Source organism: Dasypus novemcinctus, chromosome 6, assembly GCF_030445035.2.
Source record: "Dasypus novemcinctus isolate mDasNov1 chromosome 6, mDasNov1.1.hap2, whole genome shotgun sequence".
NCBI lineage: Eukaryota > Metazoa > Chordata > Mammalia > Cingulata > Dasypodidae > Dasypus > Dasypus novemcinctus.
In genome coordinates, this window is record NC_080678.1 from 33,022,503 (window position 1) to 33,048,371 (window position 25,869).

At 41.4% G+C, this 25,869-nt stretch overlaps 1 protein-coding gene across 1 annotated transcript in view; it reads right to left on the reverse strand.

The window, feature by feature from the left end:
* Window positions 1-25,869, reverse strand: part of SORCS3 (sortilin related VPS10 domain containing receptor 3) — a 630,681-nt gene that overhangs the window by 20,350 nt on the left and 584,462 nt on the right. Inside the window, exons 17-20 of the mRNA XM_058298484.2 lie at window positions 21,782-21,895; window positions 18,914-19,085; window positions 15,377-15,563; window positions 6,285-6,418 (exon numbers count right to left, since the gene is read on the reverse strand). Coding sequence (XP_058154467.1) covers window positions 6,285-6,418; window positions 15,377-15,563; window positions 18,914-19,085; window positions 21,782-21,895 — 607 coding nt within the window. The remainder of the gene's footprint in view (window positions 1-6,284; window positions 6,419-15,376; window positions 15,564-18,913; window positions 19,086-21,781; window positions 21,896-25,869) is intronic.

Genomic DNA, 25,869 nt, shown 5'->3' on the forward strand with positions numbered 1-25,869 from the left:
TGCATCTTCTTCTTTGTCCGCTTCTGTTGTTGTCAGCAGCATGGGAATCTGTGTTTCTTTTTGTTGCGTCATCTTGTTGTGTCAGCTCTTCGTGTGGGTGGCACCATTCCTGGGCAGGCTGCACTTTCTTTCACACTGGGTGGCTGTCCTTATGGGGTGCACTCCTTGCGTGTGGGGCTCCCCTATGCGGGGGACACCCCTGTGTGGCATGGCACTCCTTGTGCGCATCAGCACTGCACATGGGCCAGCTCCACACGTGTCAAGGAGGCCCAGGGTTTGAACAACCTCTCATGTGGTAGGCAGATGCCCTAACCACTGGGCCAAGTCCGCTTCCCAGATTTGTGTATTTCATTGTTGATACATTGTTTTGAACTTTTTATTTTGAAATAATTTCAAACTTACAGGAAAATTGCAAAAATAATACAAAAACAATACATAGAATCTTCAATGTACGTCCCAACCAGATAGCCAGATTCATCAACTATTAACATTTTGCCACATTTGTTATAGCTATCTATCTATCTATCTATCTATCTATCTATCTATCTATCCTATCATATATCTTCTAAACATTTGAGTGTAGATTGCATATATCATGCTCTTGTAAAACTTAACACTTCCATGTACATTTCCTGAGAAAAGAGCACTCATTTATGTAACCACCTTAAGTACAGCTACATTGCTGATACATTGTTAAATCCCCTCGGAAACAAAACGAAACAAAACAAAACAAAAAAACAAAAAACAAATACTGTAAGCAAATACTGAACTCTAGTTAATGACATTCAATATAAAGCAGCATTTTTGACAAAGTATATAATTGTCTGAAACTTACTTGGAAATAAATAAAAAATTAAAATTGCTTGATTGACAGAGATGGAGAGATACATAGATGTATGATAAAACAAGCACAGTAAATGCTAATGGTAGACTCTAGGTGGTTGGTATAATGGATGTTTAGTGTAAAATTCTTCCACCTTTAGTGTATGTTTGAAATTTTTCATAATAAAATGATGGAAGAGGACAAAACCAAAAAGGAATGGTCACTGTGCTTTTTCTGTTCCTGACTCCAAGAGTGGCTCTCTGACCACGACTCTGGTACACTATGCTTCGGTTCTGGTGCATTGCTCTCAGCAATTTCTCATCTCTTCACACCTCTGACCACCAGGCATTTTCTTAGTAGCTTTCTTAGTAGTTTTCTCTTCAGAGAAACTTCACTACTTCCATATCATCTTCTTCAGCTCTCAGCACCTTGTTTGTCCCCTCTTCTGGGCCTCTGACTTGGGTGGTTGGTGCTGTGCTGGACACCAGCTCTCTTTCTGAAAGGGGAGGAATTCCTCCAATCCCAATAGATTTGATCTCCTCACATGGCTGCTTCCCTAGAAGATCAAGAGGCCAAGCAAGGATCCAGGGCTACAGGACAAGGAAAATGTCATCGGAGGTGGGAGGAAGTGTGCCATTCTGCCAGCCAGCCAGGGCACTGAGCCACTGCAAACAAACTGTGCTGAATGGGAACACTTGGTCCCTGGGTTGTAAGCCATAGAATTCTGTGCTATGGACACGGCAGCAGCTAATTTTGTTTTCCAAATTGCTTTTGTTTTTCATCAGCAGTTATGGCATCATGGCTGATTTCACCTTCCTCACAAAGCTGGAGCACTCAACAGGATTCTTGAGTTCTTCATTGGCCATCAATATCTGCTGCCCAATGCTAAATTAAATCAAGTATTTTAAGGTTCATTTACTCAAATCTATTAGGCAAATAGACACATTTATTAAGCCAGGCCTCTGTTAATCCTAGCAAATTGGCCTTTCAGAGCCCCACAAATCCAACAGGCGGCCAATTGACTTCTCTGCCTCTGTGTTTTGCCCAAGCTGCAGGGCCAGGCTGCAGTGGGGTCCGTTAGAATAACACTCCATCCCCTGCCTAGGCATGGGCTGCATCCCTCCTGCGCAACAGGTCACATATTATCCACGTTGCCCAGCAAGAAATCAGCAGAGCTCTGGGTGACTATTTAATTATGAGATTTCCACTTGACGAATGGAACGGGGGCAGCAGGGAAATCTTTGGAAGCAGCCTAGACCAGTAACCCAGATCCAGCAAGTCAGGTTAACACTGAATGTGGTAAATAATCCACAGTTTAAAATATGTACCTTGATAACAGCTGTTGTTCCCAAATTGGACAAATCATGCAATCACTGTGCTTGTCTCACTTCAAACCTTCAGCAGATTATATAATAATGTGTGAAAACTGCTTACCATGGAAAGTGGAAAAGGCAGAATATATAATTGTGAATATACTATGATTAGAACTATGTAAAAAAATCTAAAATATACACAAATACCATAATGAAATAAACCAAAATAGTATCTATAGCTGTGTTATGACAATGGGATTAATGTGAAATTGAGTTAGGTAAAAAGAAAAAAAAATTTTCCTCAGATACATACATGCACGTGTGCACAAACACACACAATACTCAGACATATCCAAACTGTACAAGAATCTGGTTCTATCTTTTACCACTTAATCCTAAGGTTACATTTCTACGACATACTGAAAAGCATCCATTCATTGTACATCTGAGCATTAAAAGCCACCTGTAATCTTACCCTTCCCATGTTTCAGTTTTTTCCAATCTCTGTCCAAATGAATCCTCTACACTGCCTGAAACAGTCTATACACTATATCTGTTCTGAAAGCCTTACTTTTTTACCCAAATTCCTTTCTCTCCTCTCTCCCTCAATTCTACTGCTCCTTCAGCACCAGCTTAGGACCAACTTCCCACCTGGCTAGCGAAACCTGCACCTACCATCCACTAGGCTGCTGGACTGACTTTCCTATTGACTTAATTTAGGGGATGTTAACCGCATATTCTCAAATAATTTTTCTGTTTCCTGAAGGTAATACATGTAGTTTGCACTGTTTGGTATTCCTCACAACCTCTAGCAGAAGATACAGGTTCCTGAAGAAGATCCACAGAGGACTGATGTAATTTCACAACTCCTGATGACAGGTTTATAGACAGATGAGTCTACGGTAGAATTTCAGGAATGCTCACTCTCTTCTATTTGCTTATATATCCTGCTTGCTCACCAAGTATTGCATGCATGTTCATCTTGCCTCCTCACCTGGCGTGTAATCTCCTTGAAGGTAGGGACAATGTCGTATGTGCTCTTCTACCTCTAAGCACCAAGGCAAGGGCTGCCAGTGAAATGAAGGTCAAGTAATTCTTCTTAATATGCTCATTTAATTCAACCACCTGAGTGAGCCAGTCCAATTTACAGTGACAACACATACAAATGCACATACACACACAGATATCCATGAAACTCCACCTTCTAAGTTATTAGCATGAGAGTTTCCTCTCAAAATTGAGATATTCCCTTCATCTGTGAGGTTCCAAGGATTAAATAAAATATTGTATATGACGAGCAGAGTACAAAGCCAGTACTAGCGAAAACCAGAATTAGGGTTATCATCTTTTGCAGGTCAGTTTGCCAGTCAAAGCTGTACTGTGTTTTTCATAGCTATAAAACCAGAGCACTCACCGTGATACCCAAAGATTCCTATCCATTTGCCAGTCAAAGGTCGTGCATATTTGACGAATTTTGGGGCACTATGGTGACCTTGAAGTATTTCGGTCATGGCAGTAGCTAAGAGCACTGAAATGTACTTTTAAAAGCATTCCTGGAGATGAAAGGGCAATCTGTGGAATTAAGGCAAATTTGCCACCTCGATAGAGATGCTGTTGATGCGATCAGTGATCACCACAGTGACTAATACTTTCAAGTGCTTAGACATGTGCATTCCAAGCATTTCTTTACTTAATCCTCCAAGTATCTCTCCTGCATTACGGTTAATAAAAGGGAGGATCGAAGAGATTAAATGGTTTGACTAAAGGCAGACAGCAGGCAAGAATCTGAGGCTGGACTCCAACCTCGGTTTTTTTTTTCCTAAAGCAGTCTATTCTACTGGCTCTCCTGGATTATAATTCTCTTCTTCTTTGGAAGCATAAACCAACCAGTAGGGCCTCTGAGATTTGTTAATTGTGCAGTACTTCATGATGAGGCTTATAGATGGAAAAATCCTAACTAAGGAAACACCTCAGGTCATTTCATCAATTATCAATTATAACAAATAAGCAACAATGTCATTCAGTAATTTAAAAATTGCACTTCCATAGTATGGGAGATAGATCGATAGATACGTAGACAGATAGAAAGGGAGAGAGGTAATAACTCAAAGATGTACTTGGATCAGATACTAGTATCTTGTTTTAGAGAATAAGGACACTGAGACTCAGAGTTATTTGCTCAACCTAACACTGATAACTGTCAGATAAATAGAAACTGGAATCTCTGTTCATTCCTTTATTTATCAAGTATGTATTAAACCATAATGGCATTTCAGGTCTTAGGATCAGCACTCAAAGGGAAAAAAATGATACTGTAGAGAAATGTTGTGCCTTCAATTCCTTGTAGGATAAGGAATAAATCATTGTGTTGGTAATGGCTGAGAAGAGCACTCCTTGTACACAGTAGGTTCTCAGTAAAGATCATCAGGTAAATGAATGCTGGCAGAAAAGAAATCCCTGGCTTGATACATCTTCAGAGTGAAAATGAACTTAAAATCTTCTTCTCTCTAACTTTCTCCCCCTAAATGAATTTCTTTCTCTTTTGCCATGTATGTCTGCTATGTTTTGAAGCAGAATTTTAGGGTCTATAATCTCTAACAGAAAAGTTGGGTGATCAAGCTAAATCCTCCTGGGGGGAGAGATGGTGCATGGTGGCTGGGATTAGGAGACCTGGGTTCTAGCTCTGGCTCTACAAGAACTGACCAGCTATTTGAACTTGGGCTGCTCCTCTCATACACCAAGTGGGGATCTTATTGACTAACCTACCCTATCTATTGTCCTGGTAAATAATAATCTCAGAAATGCAAAGGCATCAGTTTTCTATACTAAGAAATTCATCTGAAAGTGTCTAGCACAAATAATGAAAACAGAAAAGGGTCTCTGGGTCCAAGAATCTAGTTCTGTCTTTTACCAACCCATCCTAACTCCCAGTTTCTACTACAAAATTAAAAGCATCCATTTATTGGGTACCTGGTACATGCTAGGTAAGTACAGTTTATCTTATTTAGTTCACAAAAATTAAGGTAAGATAGGCACCATTCTCTCCTGTTTACAGCTGCGTGAATTAGGTCTTAGGGCAAATGACTTGATCAAGCTCACACAGCCAGCAGTTAGCAGTGCTGGAAACCTAACCCATGTCTCTCTGATTCCCTCCTCTCTCCACCACATAATGTTGCCTCTCTAAATTGAGCAGAGGTGAGTTATTTCCCTCTCTTATCACGCAGGAGCTGGGGGGTAGTGGTGACTTTCTCCTGTATCCTCTCAAATCAAATAAAAACAGCATAGCCATATTCATGTTACATTGCTTTGAAAAGAAATTACTACACCAGTAACTGTGTGCCTCACTCTCTTCATATTCCCACCATTTCCAAGTCTGATGTGGTCTATTTCTTAAATTATTAAAAACAAAACTAAGTTAAACTAAAGCTCCCTCCAAGGTAAGTGATGACAATCACATCCAGCGTGACCCAGGGAAAGGCAAACGTGGGAACAGAGAAGAGCACTAAACCCGCAGACCCAGTAACCCGCAGCTGTCCTGCTCCCGGCCTCACTTCCACAGTGGGGGCCTTCTACGCAGCCTTTGCTGTCCCCAGCTGCCAGGAGCAGGGGAGTGTGGCCCTTTCATGCCTCTCTATGAGACGCGGCCACCTCAGTACTTTCCCGAGGAAGAATCCTAGCATTTGCAGTACACCTAGTAGATGTTGGGGAAGGTTCTTTGGATGAGGTTGTCCCTTTAATATTTACAACCCTACACTTCTATATTGAATTCAACATTTTGCAAATGGGGTCACTTAATCTCAGAGTGCTGAGCGATGTCCTCGTTATTGTATAGCTAGTGAGTGGAAAATCCAGGATGAAAACAAAATGGAGCAGATGAAATGAGGGAAATACTGCTCAGAGGAGCAAGAACACCTAATTTGTGTAATTTCTCAAGGCATTCTTTCTTCTTCATGATTATTCAAACTTTTCCTATTAAAGCAATGAACTCGGTGGGGGGTGGCACGTCTAATTCCACCACGTGGGTTCACTGCTCCCCTCAGTTTCTCTCTGTTGCCGCCATCCCCAGCATCCCTACCCTCAACAAAGAGGCTGCAGCCTCAGGGCATTCGGTGCAGAACCAGTCAGAGCCAAATCGGAAGGAGTCAAACCTTTGTGCTATTGCCAAACCACCAGAAATAAGTAAGGGTCCCCAGCTGGCTGGGCCACACGGCTGCGCTGACGTTGACCTCCTTATTTCTTATGGCGACAAATGGGACTCGGAGGTGAACGTGCTCCACCGGACCTAGGGGAAGAGCAGAGAAAGTGTCAGTGCTTGTCTTCCTAGAATCTTCCCCAATCTTTATTACATGCCTATGTTCTTAACCCTATTACCATCAACTGTAATAAAGCACAGAGCACAATCTCACAAATCTTGGGAGGGCTATGTACTTGAAAGGAAGCCCTGGGTGTAATAGGAAACTCAAATCAGGCAGCAGATTTTTTTGAGTGACATCTGAACTCAATTTGCATCTGATGAACCGAACCGTGAATGCTTATGAACCTCCAATCCAAGGACAAAGCTAGTTTACCAGACATTTAGTCAGTAAATAGGAAGATAAACGGCAACCTATTTCCTTTCCGACTATTAGTCTGTATTGTGATTTGGGGTCAGTGCATTGTGTGGAGGTCTCTTCCATTATCCTCAATGGTTAATTGGTTTCCATCCTCTTCAACAATTGGCCATTGTGCCTTGTCATCTGCAGTACATAGTGGGTGTCAGTCAGATGGGAAAGACTGTTTTACAAAAGGGAAAAATCACATCTTCCTAAATTGAGGACAAATAAATGCCAGGTTCCCAAATTTCTGGGGTTTTTTTTCCCCTCAAAAAAACTGGTATAAGCAGCAAGAAGTTCTAAATTAGAAAGTAAGTGTACATACAGGAACCCACCCTATGCATAATAAGCGAGGATTTTAATTTAATTCATATCCAAAATAAAATGAGAAAAGGAAAGGGCTGATGGGAAAATGGTAATGCACATGTGGGGAGATGTATTATTATTTTTTAACTCTGTGGGATTTTCTCCCACCTCCCACCCCTTCCCCCATCTTTTCCTCATGCCTTTCCCTCCTCCTCCCTTCCATTTGTTTTTCTCCTCCTTTCTTTCTTACTCCCTCCCTTCTTTCCTTCCTCCTTCTTTCTCTTCTTTATGTCCTTTCTTCTTAACCAAATCAGAGTGAAATATTGTAACAGTCTGACCACACTATGTTTAGAGCACATTTTCCTGGCTTCTACCATTAATTACACTTTTGATGAGAAAGTGACTTGAGACCCCTAAGTGAAGGCTTTAAGCCACAACTGTCACAAAGACATCTCTTTAGCCTGGGGTAAATTGTTCTCTTTGGTGGGGTACTTCTCAGGCTACTGAACCCTCACTATCTGCATCCTTGTCTATTTCAGAGATAGCTCAGTTTAAAGGGAAGAACACAGACTGTTCCAGCTATGATGCAAACTTAGCTGTATGATTATTTCCACTACTCTATAGAGTCTCAAGCTTATACAACTTATTACCCCATCTTAAAAATAAGAGAACATATGAAAGTGCTATGTGGATGCTAAAAGTACAGTATTAATTAATTATAGCTTGGCAATATTTCTACCACTACCCTTCCATCCTCATACAAAAGCCAGATAAAGACACTACAAAAAAAGAAAACCATAGACCTATTTCCCTTATGAAGTTAGATGCAAAAAATCCTCAACAAAATACTTGTAAGTTGAATCCAACAGCACATTAAAAGAAGTATAGACCACGATCAAGTAGGTTTTAACTCATTTTTGCAAGGGTAACTCAACACAAGAAAATGAATTACTGTAATATACTACTTTAAACAAGAAAAAAAAAAAAAGAAAAAAGAAAAAAATAAAAATAAACAAGGGATCACCTTAATTGATGCAGAAAATGCATTCAACAAAAATCCAGCTTTCTCTCTTGATAAAAACACCTAGAAAAATAGGAATATAAGGAAACTTCCTCAATATGATAAAGTGCATATATGAAAAACTTACAGCTAACATCATACTCAATGATGAAAGACTGAAAGCTTTATCTCAGAGGTCAGGGAGAAGAAAAGGATGTCCACTGTCACCACTGATATTCAACATTATACTAGAAGGTCTAGACTGAGTAATTAGGCAAGTGAAATAAATAAAATGTATACAAATTGGAAACGAAGAAGTAAAATGTTCACTATTTGCAGATAACATGATCCTATATGTAGAAAGTTCTGAAAAATCTACAACAAAGTTACTAGAACTAATAGTCAAATTCAGCAAAGTGGTATGATACAATATCAACACACAAATATGAGTACTGTTTCTATACACTAGCAATAAGCAATCTGAGTAGGAAATCATGAAAAAAATTCCATTTAAAATCACGACTTAGAGTCAAATATCTAGGAATGAATTTAACCAAGGATGTAAAGGACTTATACATGGAAAATTTCAAAACATTGCTAAAAGAAATCAAACACCTAAATAAATGAAAGGACATTCCATTTTCATTGATTGGAAGACTAAATATTGTTAAGGTGTCAATTCACCTGAAATGATTTACAGATTCAGTGCAATGCCGATCAAATTTCCAACAGCTTACTTTTCAGAAATTGAAAAGCCAATTATCAAATTTATTTGGAAGAGTAAAGGATCCCGCATAGCCAAAAACATTTTGGAAAAGAAGAATGGAACTGTAGGAATCACACTTTCTGATTTTAAAACTTATTACGAAACTACAGTAGTTAAAACAGCATGGTCCCAGCAAAATGAAAGGATAAGACAAAGAGACCAAATGGAATGAAATTGAGAGTTCAGAAATAGAACTAACATCTGTGGCCAATTAACTTTTTTTTTATTCCCCCCCTCCTTTGAGGCTTGCTTGCTGTCTGCTCTGTGTCCATTTCCTGTGCATTCTTCTGTGTATTTGTATTTATTTATTTATTTATTTATTTCTCCCCTCTGTGGCTTGCTTGTTGTTTTTGCTGTGTCCATTCACTGTGCACTCTTCTGTGTTTTTACTTGCCCCCCCTCCCTTTTTTTTTGTTGTGTCACCTTGCTGAGTCAGCTCTCCATGGCGCTTGTGGTTCGGGGGCTCTCCACAGCACACAAATGAGCCTGACTTCACAAGGAGACCCCAGGACACGAACCCAGGGCTTCCCCCAATTGATTTTTGACAAGACTGCCACGTACACTCAACTGGGAAAGAATAGTGTTTTAACAAATGGTATTGGGAGAACTGGATATCTATATGCAAAAGAATGAAAGAATACCCCGATCTCATACCAAATACAAAAATTAACTCAAAATGGATCAAAGACCTAAATATAAGAACCAGGTCTATAAAACTTTTAGAAGAAAATGTTGGGTTTCTTAGACTTTACACCCAAAGCACAAGGAACAAAAGAAAAAAATATATAAATGAGACCTCATCAAATTTTAAAAATTTTGTGCATCAAAGAACTATATCACAAAAGTGAAGACAACCTACTCAATGGGAGAAAATATTTCAAAACCACCTGTCCAACAAGAGTTAATAGCCAAAGTAGTAGCCAGAAAGAAATCCTACAACTCAACAACAAAAAGACAAACAACCCAATTTAAAAGTCGGCAAAAGACTTGAATAGCAATTTGTCCAAAAAGCACATACAAAGGGTTAAAAAGCACATGAAAGGATGTGCAACATCACTAGCTATTAGGGAAATGCAAATTAAAACCACAATGAGATACCATTTCACAACTACTAGAATGGTTACTATTTTAAAAAACAAAAAATGACAAGTATTGGAGAGGATGTGGAGAAATATGGACAATCGTTCATTGCTGATAGGAACATAACATGGTTGATGACATTGTGGAAGACAATTAGGCAGATCCTCAGAAAGCTAAGTATAGAATTACCATATGACCTGGCAATTCCTCTACTAGGTATATACTCAAAAGAACTGAAAATGGTTACTTGAACAGATATTTGCACACCAATGTTCATAGTGGCATTATTCACAATTGCCAAAAGATGGATGCAACCAAGTGTCCATCAAAAGATAAATGGATAAACAAAATATGATATATACATACTGTATTAGTCAGCCAAAGGGGTGCTGATGCAAAATACCAAAAGTCTGTTGGCTTTTTTATTTGGGGTAGGAGCTTACAGTTACCAGGCCATAAAGCATAAGTTACTTTCCTCACCAAAGTCTATTTCCATGTGTTGGAGCAAGACGGCTGTCAACATCTGCCAAGAGGTTCAGGTGTCCTGGGTTCCTCTCTTCCCAGGGCTCTGTTTCTCTCCAGGCTCAGCTGCTGTGCTCTCTCCACAAGGCCAGCTGTAGACTATGAGGCGAAAATGTTCTGTCTTTCTCATCAGGGCTTTTGCCATGTCTAAGGAGCTGCCTCTATTCCTCTGTGCTCTTCTCCTGTGTGTTCACTTCCTGGGCTTTAGCTCAAAACTCCCAACTCTGTCCTTTGCCATGTCTTTTCTCTGTAAGTCCAAGATGACCTTAACCGATACACCAAGGGGCAGGGTCTCAATGCCCTACTGACTATGCCCACCAAGGGGTGGGGACTCAATGCCCTGCTGACGTGGCTCAATCGAAGTCCTAATCATAATTTAATCAATTAAAAGTGATACCTCTGACAGACCAGTTTACAAACATAATCCAATAACTACTTTTGGAGTTCATGAACAATGCCAAACTGCTGCACACATAATGGAATATTATTCAGCATTAAAAAGGAATAAAGCTCTGGTTCATGTGACAATATGGATGAATTTTGAAGATATTATGATGAGTGAAATAAGCCAGACACAAAAGGACAAATATTGTCTGATCTCACTGATATGAAATAATAAGAATAAGTAAACTCACTGAGTTAGAATCTAGAATATAGGTTACCAGGGGCTGGGGGGGGTGGGCAGGGGTGTAGGGTATGGAGAGTTAATGCTTAATTTCTACAGAATTTCTATTTGGGTTGGTTGTAAAGTTTTGGAAATGGATAGTGGTAATGGTAGCATAACATTGTGGGTGTTATAAGCAGCACTGAATTATATATGTAAATGTTATTGAAAGAGGGAAATTTTAGGCAGCATATATGTTACTAGAATAAAAACTAAAATATAAAACAAAGAACTGTACAACACAGTGAACACTCTTGTAAATGATGGACTATAGTTAATAGTACAATTATAAATAAGTTCTTTCATGAATTATAACAACTGTACCATACTAATACAAGGTCTTCACAATAGGGTGGTATATTGGAAAAATAATACACCTTAATGTAAACTGTGGCTATAGTTAATAGCACAATTATGACACTTTCATCAGTTGTAATAAATGTATCACATGAATACAAAGTCTTAATAGAGAGTAGGAGTATATGGGAACACTGTATTTTTTTTATCCCCCTCCCCCCTTTGTGGCTTGCTTGCTGTCTGTTCTCTGTGTCCATTCGCTGTGCATTCTTCTGTGTCTGCTTGTCTCCCTTTTTTGCTGCACCAGCTCTCCACAGGTGTGGGCCATCAGCTCTCCACGAGCTCAGGCTGTCAGCTCTCCATGGGCATGGGCCAACAGCTCTCCATGTGTGTGGACATGGACTGTCAGCTCTCTGTGGGTGCAGGCATGGACCGTCAGCTCTCCGTGGGCATGGGTTCAGGCTGTCAGGTCTCCATGGGCACGGGCATCAGCTGTCAGCTCTCTGCCGGCACAGGCCAGCTTGCCTTCACAAGGAGGCCCTGGGATGTGAACCCAGGGCCTCCCATATGGTAGATGGGATCCCAATCAATTGAGACACAGCTGCTTCCTGGAACGCTGTATTTTTTACATGACTTTTCTATAATCTTCCAACTTCCAAAATTAAAACAATTAAGAAAAAAATGCCTATGTTCATTGATTTACTTACTCATTTTTTGGAAGCTGCCTTATTTACCTCTCTTTATTGTTTTACTGATCAATGGGGAAGAGAAAGAATTGGTGGGATGGGCTTCTGGGCTGGTACATATCCTAGGAGGGTTTTTTCCAATTAATTCCTCAGAGTCCTTCTCCATGCCAGATTCAGATCTCTCATTCTTTCACAGCTGGGAAAGGGACCCTTTGATCCCCAGAGTCACTGCTTCTCTTCCCACTTCTCTCCACGGAAAGGCATGATGATGCCCATTTCCCAAGTCAGCTGACGGGAACCTGGAGCTTTTCCACAGTGGAGTGTTGCAGCCCTGGCTTGTGACCGTGAAAATGCTCCTTAGCTTCTGGACACTCAGGGGTCTTGGCTCAGCCAGGGCTTTCACTCTCAGGTATTTCACTGCCTAAGAATATAAAAGGAGACCTCCTTCTCCCTAAAATCATGCCACACAGAAAAAAAAAACAAAAACAAAAACAAAAAAACAGAGTTTCTGAGAAGTGGAATAGCTTCGAACAGGATCATTCCAACTTCAGAACAAACATGCTTAGGTAAAAATATTCTCAAGGAACAAAATGCTTTTTAGGGCAAAGAACCTGAGCCCACAGCTCTTGGCTTCACCCTGGAGACAAACTATGATCAGAAAGAGAAGAGAAAAAGACTGAAAGGATTCAGACGGGCACATAGCAAATTCCTTAAATCCTCATTGTCAGATAGTGTCCCTTCTGATAAAAATCTAATAATCTGTGCGAGATTGGTTATTATGGGCAGCTAACAACTACTTTTGTTAGCTAATGGCCCAAGGTGAGGCCAAGAGCAGTTTCCACTATAATAACTGTCTGGTAAATGCAGCCATGATTGATTTGGAGGGAATTATGAGCACGATAAACGTTTCAAGGAACATTTCCTCCTTCATGCACATAACCCACCATATAAACCTGTTCTCCTTTCTGTTGTGTTTTTGGCCACTAAAATACATTGGTCTTCATGGCCTGCCGGCAAAGCCAACTCTTGGCAGAAGCAGGAGTGTGGGTGGGACAGGTCCTTGGAATAGGGGAAAGTAAAGTTCTTTTTCTTTTAGTCTTCTTTTTAAAATACAGCAGGAGTGTCAGACAGAAAGTTAATAGGAAGTCCTTAACAATGATTATAACAAGATAATAACAAGATAGCATTCACCAGGTGCCAAGCTGTGTGCCAAGCAGCATTGTGCACACCATGCAGAAAAGAGGACCTGGAACTGCTCTCCTTAGAAAGGCTTGCTGGCAAGGTTTACCCTGAGAACTTGACTCTAGCAGTGTTCCCAGCCAAGCCTTAACTAATCAGTTAGCTGATGAGGATGTTTCCCTGTGCCTAGACTGTGCAAACAATATGGTTTTTGCTGAACACCTGCTTTCCTTCTGGGAGTCTGGAATTTTGATACATGCTAGTGAGAGGTGCCTACATGACCAGTCCCCAGTAAAATCCCTGGGCACTGAGTCTCTAATGAGCGTCCTTGGTAGACAACATTTCATCTCACGTGTTGTTACAACTCCTTGCTAGAGAAATTAAGCAAGCCTGGTGTGACTCCATGGGGAGAGCAGGCTTGCACCTGGTTTCTTCATCTCGTGGGCTTTCTCTGATGACTAGGCTTTGTGCCCTTTTGCTGTCATAAATCATGGTCTTAAGTATGACTATATCTGGAGTCCTGAGACATGTCCTCATGAATCGTGGAACCTGAAGGTGGTCTTGGAGACCCTGCACACACACACTACACAAATCAATCCTTAAGCTGAGTATAAAGGAGGAGGAGTCAGAGGTTAGCAAAGGCTAAGAAAGCAGGTCAACACCAGACATTCAGCAAAGCAACATGCTCCGAATTCTAACACAGGTCTACCTCACTCTAAAATCCATGTGCGGGAATGCCTTGCACACTGCCCACCTGCATTTCTGACCTGGGTCTCTGGCACAGAAACACTGTCATTGGTGTGGTGTGGTTATCACCAATTTGTTTACTTACGGCCCATTCACCACACAAACCCCTTCCCCACCAGAATGTAAATGCTGCCAGGGCAGAACCATATCACCATTTTTGCCTCTTGGGTCTGGCAGAGTGCTTTGTAGATACTACAAATACTGAGAGCTCAGGGAGTATTTGTTGACCAAATTAACAAATGCTTTACTGCTAGGTGTTCTAGTTTTGTCTCCTATTTATTGTCAAGAGCCCTGGAAGGCAAGGGAGCAGCCAGAATGAAGCTGTTTTAAAACTGGAGTTTAGATAGACCCAGAGAATAAGGAATTTATCTCATGGTCAGGCAACCCGGCACCTTTAGGGGACAAAACTGATCCCCAATCCAGGTCTCCTCCCACGCATTTCCCCTGTGCTACTGTTGTGAACAGAGTGAAGAGCCAGCTTACTACTTGCCAGGGACCTCTTAAATTGGGTTGTTTATATAGTGGAATTCACATTGCCATTGAGTTGCTAATAGGAAAAGTCTTCCCTGTATTCACTAAGATGCTTTCAAAAAATTATAATTTTCATTATATGTAACAATTGCCAGAAAAACACTGTGGGATACTTAAGTAAGAAGCAGTCATCTTTGGACTCCTGAGTATCACTGATAGAGGGGTAGGAAACCAATACCAGCCCGTAACAATGTTTCTTTGACCCAACCTCCTAAAATCATTTTATTTATGTTTCAGTTTACATGAAATCAAGTCCCCTGATAGCAAACACACAAAATGTATCCAGTAAAACCAAGCAACAGCCAAAAGCAATGAAATGGATTCCAGGGCAACAAAGTTATTTTTGAGAGTTCTAAGGATTGTTTACAATGGGAAAGGACTTGCAGTAACCTCAGTTGTAAGAATTAAGTCCATTTGTGTGTTTAGTTGGATTATTTTAAAAATCTAAATGTGTGTTTTTTCATCTTTTTTGGCTCTCCTAACAGCAGTTTACTCATAATGGCTAGAAAATGATCCTGAGGCTGTCTACCAGATGGCTTTCCACTTACTGTATTTTCAAGAGTCTCAAAGCAAAGGGAAGGGGCTTTCACATGAATGCATGAGCATACTTACGTCAGAGCAGAAGGGGGCTGAAAGGGAAGGATATAGGTTAGAAACCCCAACTTGGTAATGTTAAACAAAGTTCCAAAGTAACCAATTTATTTCAGGACCATGAAACTCTGAAACCCAGATTGGTCCATTTAATATAAATTTCTGTCTTTGGATCTGGGACACTGTGTTGGTCACTCTGAACCCAGCCTCAGCTCTGATTTCTAGCAGTTTGGAGTGGGGGGTGGGGGTGGGGTGTTAAAAAGGGCTCTAGCTACTTACAAACCACGTGCAGAAAGAGGACAGCTGTGTCAGAGCCCAGGTTGTTCTCTGCATAGGCTGTCACCTGGAAGATCCCCGCACTCTTGTACACATGCTTGATGCCCTCCTCAATAGGGCTGAAGTTAGCATAGGACACAGCAATCCCATCTCCAAAGTCAAGCTGGATGTTTGTCCTTTGGAGATCACCCTGCAAGAGGAAATAGCAGTTGGCCTGGGCCCATTCATGACATCAAACCTGACTCCAATCTGATGCTTCCTCCTGTGGCTTCACATCACCCTCTAAGGACTTGCAGTCTCCCCACGGGGATGAAATAACTTCGACACAATCAGCAGACTCTTTTCCACTAGGCACTAGGGATAGAAACAAACATCTATTGTCCATGTATGTCCAAACTTGGAGTAGCCTGAATTGGAGTGACAATGCAATAGTGGGTAAGGTAGAGCCCCTAGGACTTGGGGATAGTGGTCAAGAACTTCCCTAACTCCCTTTCATGCTTGGTTTAATTATTCTTACTCTGCATCATCATCATCATCATCATCATCATCATCATCAACATAATAGTAATAACTAATATACATATGCTTTCTTAGTTGTGCCAAGCAGTTAATTCCCTCCTGACTCTATGTAATAGAAAGTATTCTTTTATTTTTTTAAAGATTTATTTATTTCTCTCTCCTTCTCCCCTACCCCCACCCCCATTGTCTGTTCTCTGTGTCTATTTGCTGCATCTTCTTTGTCCACTTCTTCTGTTGTCAGCAGCGGCACGGCACGGGCACGGGAATCCGTTTCTTTTTGCTGCGTCATCTTGTGTCAGCTCTCCATGCGTGCAGCACCATTCTTGGGCAGGCTGCACTTTCTTTGGCGCTGGGCGGCTCTCCTTACGGGGCGCACTCCTTGCGCATGGGGCTCCCCTACGCGGGGACACCCCTGCATGGCAGGGCACTCCTTGCGTGCATCAGCACTGTGCATGGGCCAGCTCCACACGGGTCAAGGAGGCCCAGGGTTTGAACCGCAGACCACCCATGTGGTAGACGGACGCCCTAACCACTGGGCCAAGTCCGCCGCCAAAAGTATTCTTGTTTTACAAATGGTGGCACAAATAAATGAAAGAGACCCAAGTAGGCGCAGAGCCAACTTTTTAATCCGGACAGTCTGGTTTCAGAACTAATGCTTACAACCACCATGCTATAATTACCATTTTTTATTTTTGAGTATTTACTAGAATGTCCCTAGCACTACATTAACCTTTAATACTGATTACATAATGCAATCTTCAAGATAACCCTACAAGGGAGGATGATTCTCTCCATTCTACAGCTGAATACTGCACATCAGCCAAATTATGTCTCTGCTTTGTTGTTATTGCCCATCCCTAAGCCTCCCCAAGCCCCTCCTCCCTGAATCATTTTCTCACCATCCCATTTCACAAAGGTCTCTGCCTCTTAAAAAAAGCCAGGTGTCCTCATACATTCACCTCACTGATGTGGGTGCCACCAGGTGGTGCGATTACAAGGTTCATGGGTCTCCACCCTACCACCCCAGGCAGAAGCTTAGCTTCTCAAAGGCTGATACTGAACCCCATCCTTCCTTGTTCTCCCCCTACCCCTCCCCCCCCCACTTTATTGGGCCAACATATTTGATAAATGCAAGAACCTATCTCCAGTATAAGGATCCCAGATGAAGAAGACAAACCAGATTTCTTTTCTTATTTATAAAGATGCTTGATGGAATAAGGGGAGAAATGCATCCTTTTGGGATTATGAGCAAATCCTTCTGCCCAGTGGATGTGCATTGTTCACAGTTTCTCCTCCCATCTCTTCTCCTATGGCAACCAGATGTGAATGAAATATTGATAGGTTCTCCCTTGCCCCCCACACAATGTCAATGGCCCTGGAGTTTATGAATATAAATTAAAGTGGAAATGAACTGGAGGCGATTCAAGTGGATAAGATCATTGCTCTTCATATTCATTCAAGAGTAGATTTTTATAGCTCTACTCCTGTAAACTCCCTAGTGGAAATGTGGTAATGATCTCCTCAGACTCTTAAAGTCTCTTAATTCTAGTGCCCAGTTTGGGTGAAGTCTGAGGAATTTGTCACCCTTCAATATCCGGTCCAGTGTAGGTCTACTTGAAAGGTTTCTGAAGTACTCACACTTTGGAGAAAACTCCTGGCCTTCTTTGGCCTCTTTCCCACATCTAAAGAGCACAGAGCAATTTGCATATAAATTTAGAGGATTTTGTAAATCAAGCAAACCTTCTTGTCCCACCACTTCAGCAAGTCTTGCATGAAACTTCCCTGGTGGGGGAAATGCTGAAAGCTCCTACTGGCAGGGAGCAGACAACAGAGCTATTTCTATCCTAGAATGAATGTATGCAGTCTGATTTTATTACCCAGATTGCGGAAGACACTAAAAATGAACTTATGGAGCAGCTAGCTGATGGAAAAGCAACTAATAACATGGCATTCTTTATAAAGTTAAAGGAATTTCAATAACCTTCCCTCACTGGTACCCTCACACCTTCAAGGCACCACCAGGCGCCCATCAGTCGTGGGCTTTTCTAATCAGTGGGGTTAAGGGGTAGAATAAAGCAAAAGAAGCTCCTCAAGGAAACATAAAATTTGAATTTTCTTCTGGAAAAGTTTGTGCTATACAGTTTAATGGTAACAAACACTCCCTCAGCAAAGAAGACTACAAAGGAGACTCCCAAAGAACATATCCAAATCTGCATCTCCCCTGAGGCCAATGGGCTCCATTGCAAACTGGATCCTTATCACAAGATGAAGGTAGGAACATCGCTAAATATGCCAAGTTCTCTTTCACCCTTATCTTTATTTATTTTTTATTTTTAAAAAGATACTTAGATTACATATATGTTACATAAAATATGTAGGGGATTCCCATATGCCCCACTTTCTCTCTCCCACACTTTCCCACATTAACAACATCCTTCATTAGTGTGGTACATTTGTTAAAATGATGAATACATATTGGAGCATTGCCACTAAGCATGGATTATAATTTTCATTGTAATTTACACTCTCTCCTGCACAATTTGGTTAAGTTACAACAAAGATATATAATAGCCATTATCTGTCACTGCAACACCATTCGGGACAATTCCAACATCCTGAAAATGGTCCCATATTACACCTATTTTTCCCCTCTCCCTCCCCTCAGAACCTCTGGTGGTCACTGCCTCCACATCAATGATAAAAGTTCTTCCATTGTTAGAATAACAATTTGTCTATAGTAGAATAACAGTAAGTCTACTCTAGTCTATCATTCATTCCCTAATCCTGAGGATTCTGGGATAGTAATGCCCAATCCACCTCTAATTGAGAGGGGGCTTAGATCCCATGGGGCAGATGGATGGGACTATCACCCTTATTTATTCCTTCTCCCAGAAATCTCAGCTCCTCAACATTGACTGTAGTATAGGGGCTGGCAGGAAAAAGATAAGATCTTTCCTTTCTGGGAAGAGAGGAAGGCTACCTGCTGTGAGAGAAGCTTCCAAGACCCAGGCTGGCACCTACCTCCTCCATGAGGATGATGAAGGTCGCATTGTGCCCCTGCTCTGCCACCAGGCGCCCATCAGTCGTCACCACATGGAGGCCCCGAGGTGCTTTTCCTGGGCACGTCTGGGTCTTGGCAGTGTACTTCTCCCTCAGTCCATCTGTGCAGTTATTGGACACAATCCTCCGATACCTAAAGAGTATTGACAATTGACAGTGTGGTTTGGTCTGTGTCATTTCAGTGTGTGTGTGTGTCTGCTTATTAGGGAGAATGCAAGAGAGCAAGAGTGAGATAGACTTTGCACAGCTGCCCCTAAATACTGAGTCTCAAGGAAGGCAGCCATTTATGAAGCTAAAGAAACACCAGGGAACTACTCTCCCTACATTTCAGGAAGAGTAGCTCCTTAAATATTATTATTGATCCTAATCAGTGAGCCACAGAGCTGATCAGTGTCTAAGCCAGCCAAGAAAAATCAATGGCTGACACACACAACAGAGGAGGAGGCCAACTCACTAGGCTGGGGAAGCAGGGAAGCAGGTACTTCTCTCTGTGAGTGAGGGACCTGTGTCTATTTCCTTGAGGCCATCTCTAGCTTTTTACGTACCAGAAAGGAGCTTGGACTTCTCTAACTCCGATTAATCAGAGTATATCACTCCACCCCATAAAACATAGTTGTCCCTTCTCTGGAGTCATTTGGCCATTTTCTAGCACATTTTCTCTCCTTGCTAACATTCATTTCCCACTTGACACAATATGAGATTGGAAGAGGTCAGCATGGTAGCATGGGAAAACCTCACAACAAAGCACTACAACCCTCTGTGAACAGGACACCATTATGTATAGCAAAACCACGCCATCGTTTTTGGCTGTCAACCCGAACATGTGAAGCCAAGCCAAATGCTTGCCTGCAGCTCTGACCTGCAGGACAGACTTATATGAGGCACATCACCACCTATAAGGCAGCACTAAAATAAATGTTCTAATCAAACTATTTAAAATAAATGCACCACCAATGTCATCATCATTGTCATCATATCTTGTCTTCTTTCACTCAGTATGTCAGGAATTACTAACCAATCTATCCAGGTAGCCTTTTTCTGGTGGCCTCTAAAGCAGAGAAAAATGAATTATTCTGGAGTGATAGTGGTCCACTGCTCTATCTGACATTCCCTCTGGGTCCCCACATTGCTAAACCAGCTTCCCTATACCTCTATCCAGGGATCCCAGCAGGATGCTAAACAAATGTATTATATACTTATTATCTCATATGAAATGGAACTATATCCTCTCACAGCTGTCCTGTATTTTTAACTGCTGGTTGATCTCATAATGGGTCTAGAGCTGCACTGTTCAATATGGCAGCCACATTCCACCTGTGGCTATTAAATCATTGATATGGGCTAGTACAGCATGTTGAAATGACAATATTTTGGATATGCTAGGTTAACGTATATTATTAAAATTAATTTCACCTCTATATGGCTACTTGAAGATTTTAAAACATATTTTGATACACATTATAGTTCTTTTGGTAAGCACAGGTCAAGATAATCAACATAATTTCTCACTGATCTTTATTCATTTGTAAGATGATTAGCTTTTACTTTAGATATTTTGGTGGGTACCATGTCATAATGCAAACTTGATACCATCCCCTTCTCTTCAACTTCAACTGGCCAGCTGGTGGATGATTTGTAATATAAGCCAACATTTAAGCAACCTGGAGGTATTTGTAGACATCCTGTCGGGAACCCTTTGAAAGCAATGAATAGTTTTTCCCTTTCATCTTTCTGATTTATTCGGCTGGCAATTTGGGGTTTTGGTATACCTGAATTATGCATCAAGGGTTGTGAAGTCCCAGCCAGGTCCCTGGAACAGCCCTCCTAGAGCTAATTATTGGCTAAAACTATTCATGGTTTTCAGGGTCGTCAAGACCACTCCACACACCTCTTTCATCTTGCTTTCACCTATTAGATGCCAGGTGGGGATATAATACCTACGGCTATTTCACACCCAGGTAAGGTCAAAGTACTGAGATGTGGACTAACTCGGCTGAGAAGGCAGAATGCCTGCCGGGCAGTGGATGGAACTGAGACTGGAGTTGAGAACACATTAGTCCCTTGCTACTCAAAGTGGGATCCAGGGACCAGCAGTCTCAGCATCACGGGGCAGCTTGTTACAAATGAAGAATCTCAAGTCCACCCCAGATCTCCTGGATCAGAAGATGCATTTTAACAGGATCTCCAGATAACTCACAGGCACATCCGAGTTAAAAAATACTGCCGAGACCACCCACCTATGTGCCAACTCTATTCTGGGTCATAAAGGCAATGAAGGCAAGGGGGAGACAACCAATCTCTAAGGAAATTGTTTTCAATCCTCCAAGAGAGTCACTAAGAAGTAAACTAAGAAACACACATAATTTGGCAGTTACAGAGAGTGTATTTTGACCTTCTTATTCCAGGAGTTCCTAGGATGGGACTTTTGAATTTACCTTTTAAGGTTTCCCATAATTACATGAAAGCTTCTGTTCCTTGGCCCCTCGAAAGCACTGTAATATCTGCACACACTTGGGTGAATTTATTTCACTTGGACTCAAAAGAAAAGGTGGTGTTCCTTTCTAGAAAAAAACAAGCTTGACCCAAACAGCAACTACTGTCTGTGAGTGGTAAGTGGCAAAGGCCATGAAATCTGGGTGATTAGAAATCTCTTCTGGTACTCCCTAAAAAGGTAATCCTAGCTAAAGAACTGCTGAGTTTCCCTCAGTTGCTACTAGTCATAAACAAATTCTGTCACTCTTCTCTGGTTCAGTAGCAATGGTTCTCTTTTATCCCAACTTAGGGAAACAGGAAAACAGTAGGTTGAGTTCCATCAGGTATTTTGCTTACCCAGTGCTATTAAGGTAGCTCTGACCAAGGCTGCAGTCCTTTGACAGGGATGCTGGATTGTACCAGAAAGCTGGGATGCACTGGCTCTCCCCATGCCTCTCATAGCCATAGTCACTGTCAGGAAAATAAGTATTGCACAATGTTTATATGCCCAGAAGCAAAGACACCTACAAACACACAGACCACATATCTCTGCAACCATTATTCTTTTAAATATTTGCAGGACAGGCTAATGTTCATATTCTGAGAGTAGATTTTAGCTGTAGAAATAGTCCCAAGTCGTTTGGAGCCTCTTCTATGGAGAAAATGTAGATTATCAAATGGAGGTTCTAGGTTTAAAAAGGAGTGAATATAAATAATGTGATGGATACTCTAGCTGGGAAGGAGGAGAGATGCTTAGAAGGTTCTAAGGATACTCTGGTCACACTGAAATTACTGAAATAAGAAAATGGCAGCCAAGAGGAGAGCTTTAAGGTCACAGTACATTCTCCATGCTAAGATTACATACGTGCTGTTCAAAAATTGAGTTCATAGGCTTTTTTTTTTCATTTTGTCCTGCAATCTCACCCTCTTTATAACATATGCACAGAGACATACACACAAATGTACAGGCATTCAAACTTTTTTGTCTACATACAATGCAGACCCCAATTTCCCTTAAACAGAAAACAAAACAAAAATATAGTCTCTCCCAGGTTTCAGAAAAACTTAGCCAAAATAAAATGAACAAAGTCAGATGATTCCCTTCATACAACGAGGAAGTAACACCTCAATGCAGGAGGGGTACAAATGATGTTTTCCCACTTCTTAAGAGTTCCATAAGTGCCTCAGGAGTGTAGATGCCAGAGGAGAAAAAGAGCAATAAAGTGGTGGTGGGGGTGGGGATGGGATTATTGCTCTTGGAAACAACCACAGAGGACGCCGAGGGTGGCTTTACTTGGCAGGAGGATTCATGCTTCCAAGTGATGTATCAAAGGTTTTCCCAAAACTCCTTGACTAGGAGTACAATCAGGACATTTAAATATTGATTCATCAGTGTTAATAAAACATAAAACAGCGAGGAAAATGATCTCTCAGGACCTACCCTTCCTTTCTTTTTCTGCTCTCCTATTCTTTGAAACAAGTTTTCATTAAAGTCCAATGAAAAGCAAAGACAAATTGTCTATGTGTGTATCTGGGAGCCCAGGGAGAGGAGAATGAGAAATTAATTCCATGCTTGCCATTCCACAGGTGCCCTGCCCTGGGTAAGGGTGTGACTGATGTGATTCCTGTCCTCTGGCAGGTTTCAGTCTTTTGCAGAGAGAAATACAACATTCTGCCACACTGAACTAAAGAACAGAATAACAGGTTAGGAGGCAGAGCACCAAGCAGTATAGTTAAAAGTAGCAAATGATTTATCAGACCATATCAATTATCTTCTACTTCGATACTGGACCACCTTCTCATCCTTCTTCCTCTACCAAACTCATAAATGAACCAACCCCTTCAACCCTCTTTACCTTTGCAAAGAGGTTCTTCCTTTGTTCCTGGAGTATTCTATACTTTTCTGTGTTTGGTAGTTGCCTACTTGTTCAGGATTGAATCATGCCTACGAAAGGTATGTTCAGGTCCCAACTCCTGATCTTGTGGTGTGAACCCATTTGTAAATAGGATATTTGAAGATGTTAATAGTTAAGGTGTGCCCAAACTGATTAAGAATGGGCCTTAATCCAATGTGGCTGAAGTCCTTATACTCAAAGTAAATTAACCATAGAAGAGAAGTCACAGGGAGCAGTCAGAAGCTGGGAGTCAACAGAACCAGGATAAGAAAAGACATGCCATGTGCACTGCCATGCGATAGAAAAGCCAAAGGACCCCAAAGATTGTTGGCCAGTGAGACAACACCGACCATAGGAGGAAGCCAGCTTTCTAGCCTCTGAAACCATGAACCAATAAATTCCTGTCACTAGGCCCACCCATTGCGTGGTATTTGTTCCAACAGCCCAGAAACTAGAACACAATTCATCCTTCTACAATATCTAGCTCAGGTGAGGCCATTCCTGACTCCCCAGGTAAAAACCTTTGGGGCCATAGCATGTCGGAGACTGTAGGATGGAGGTAGCAGAGGGGTAGATAATCTTCATCAGCTCACCAATATAAGAATCTTGAACACAGCAGGTGCTGAAGAAATATTTATCAAATGAATGGTATTTTAATTACTTAAAAACGATCACACTAATTATCCTATTGCATTACATCTATGAATTCAGGGACACTATTAGCCCATAAATGACCCTCCAGTGTCTCCCAAAGACGAGTATCCCAAGTCTTAACAGATGTCTATACAATCTAGTCATTTTGTGGCTTGCTTGATGGAATGGTGGGAAGCAAGGCAAGCTTTGCTATAGCCATATTTTAATGAAAGGAAGGAGAGAGACATATGTCTGCTAAGTAAGGCCTTTCCCAAGCACCCTGATGAAATGTTGGTGATTTCCCAGCCTAAGAGTTTAAATAGACCTTGTGGTGTGCCAGTTTGTAACAGCCCATGAGAGCCAACTGAAAATTTCAGGAATTTTGCAAGCTAGTTCTTAAACACAGATATTACTAAAAATAAAATTATATAAAATTTAAATTAAACTATTAAAAAGTTAATAAATACTCAAGACTCATGAATTCCTAATTTGCTGTAATTACTATTATCTGTGCTCTTGAGATTAGGTACATCTATATATATGGTTGGTGGATATACTATGCAGTGGTTTGCTATTGCACATTTCTTCCCAATTCCATGTTCAGTGATGTCATGTTGGTAGCAAACTGGCCATGGTGGGAATATTCAGAGCAATCAGCAAATGTTACAAATCAGAGTGTATTTGTTTATTTGTTTGTTCCCAGGGAGCAGGTGAGTCAGGATTTCCCAGCACACTCTGAATAGTTTATTTCTAAGCATTATTTATCTGTGGAAACCTAGGGCTGTGATGTGTCTTCACTATGCCTAGAAAATCCCCCAACTGCTTCAAGAGGTGAATCTCTTGAATATTCTGCTAACCCTGGGAAATACTGGTCATCTTTGGAGAAAGGGTGCTCTCCTAAGCGGCTTTGGGAAGGAGAGAAATGTCTTAATGTGCTTTGCTAAATGTAACCATCTCTAGCAGTTTCGTTCAGCTCTGCTGCCTTCTAGAGATTCAGAAATTAAAAAAGGGTGCATCAGGCATGCTGTTTTGGCCCAAAGAGAAAAAGCAGCTCATTAATATTTAATAACATTAACAGAAATATCACTGGCTGCCCCCAAGCTGTGGACTTCTTCATTAACTTCTGCTTAATGTGTATTAAAATCTTGTGCTGCCCAACCTTTCCCAGCTCCAGAGTCTGCATGATTTAGACAAACAACCACTTCCAGCTGCTGCTCCAGCTTCCTGGGGAAAGGTGTTTTTTTCTGTTGAATTGTGAGATATGGAGAGAATTCACCAGAAAGTTTGACTTGCCTCAGGGAAGTGTACAGGCTATGGCTTCTGCAAACACACAAGCAGTTTCTTTCAAGACATAAGGTGCCTCTGTCTCTTTCTTCACTATAAAAGGGTTTTGAAACTTTAAAAATTCAGAGAAAAACCTGCCCATTTCCAGAGGCCTTGCCTCCATGCCTCCAAATCCCATCCAGGGAGAATGTTCAGACAATCTAAAAGAGGAACAGTCAGGACATCTTCAGAAATCAAAAAGCTTCTGCATGTCAGGACAGGAAGGGGCACTTATATTCCTTGGGTCAAATCCCCAAGTGGGGAGACTGGTAAGGAGAGGGACAAAGAGAAGAAATGGGTTTTCAAAGACTGTACACAGCTGATAGTGGCAGACAAAGATGAAAATCAAAACTCTGAACACCCAGTCCAGCACAAATACAATTCCATGGGGCATCCATTTGATCATCACTAGGGAGGACCCCCTCTTCCCCAGGAATGGCATTCTGAGACCCTTGGAGCCAATCAAGTAATAGTCTCTTCCAGCCAAGCTGCATGAACTGCCCACCTCACAAGCCATGCACAGCCTCATGGGCTCCGTCCCTCCCTTCTCCCATCTGGCAGTTGAGATACTGTGGTGTTCCACAGGTGCCTGCA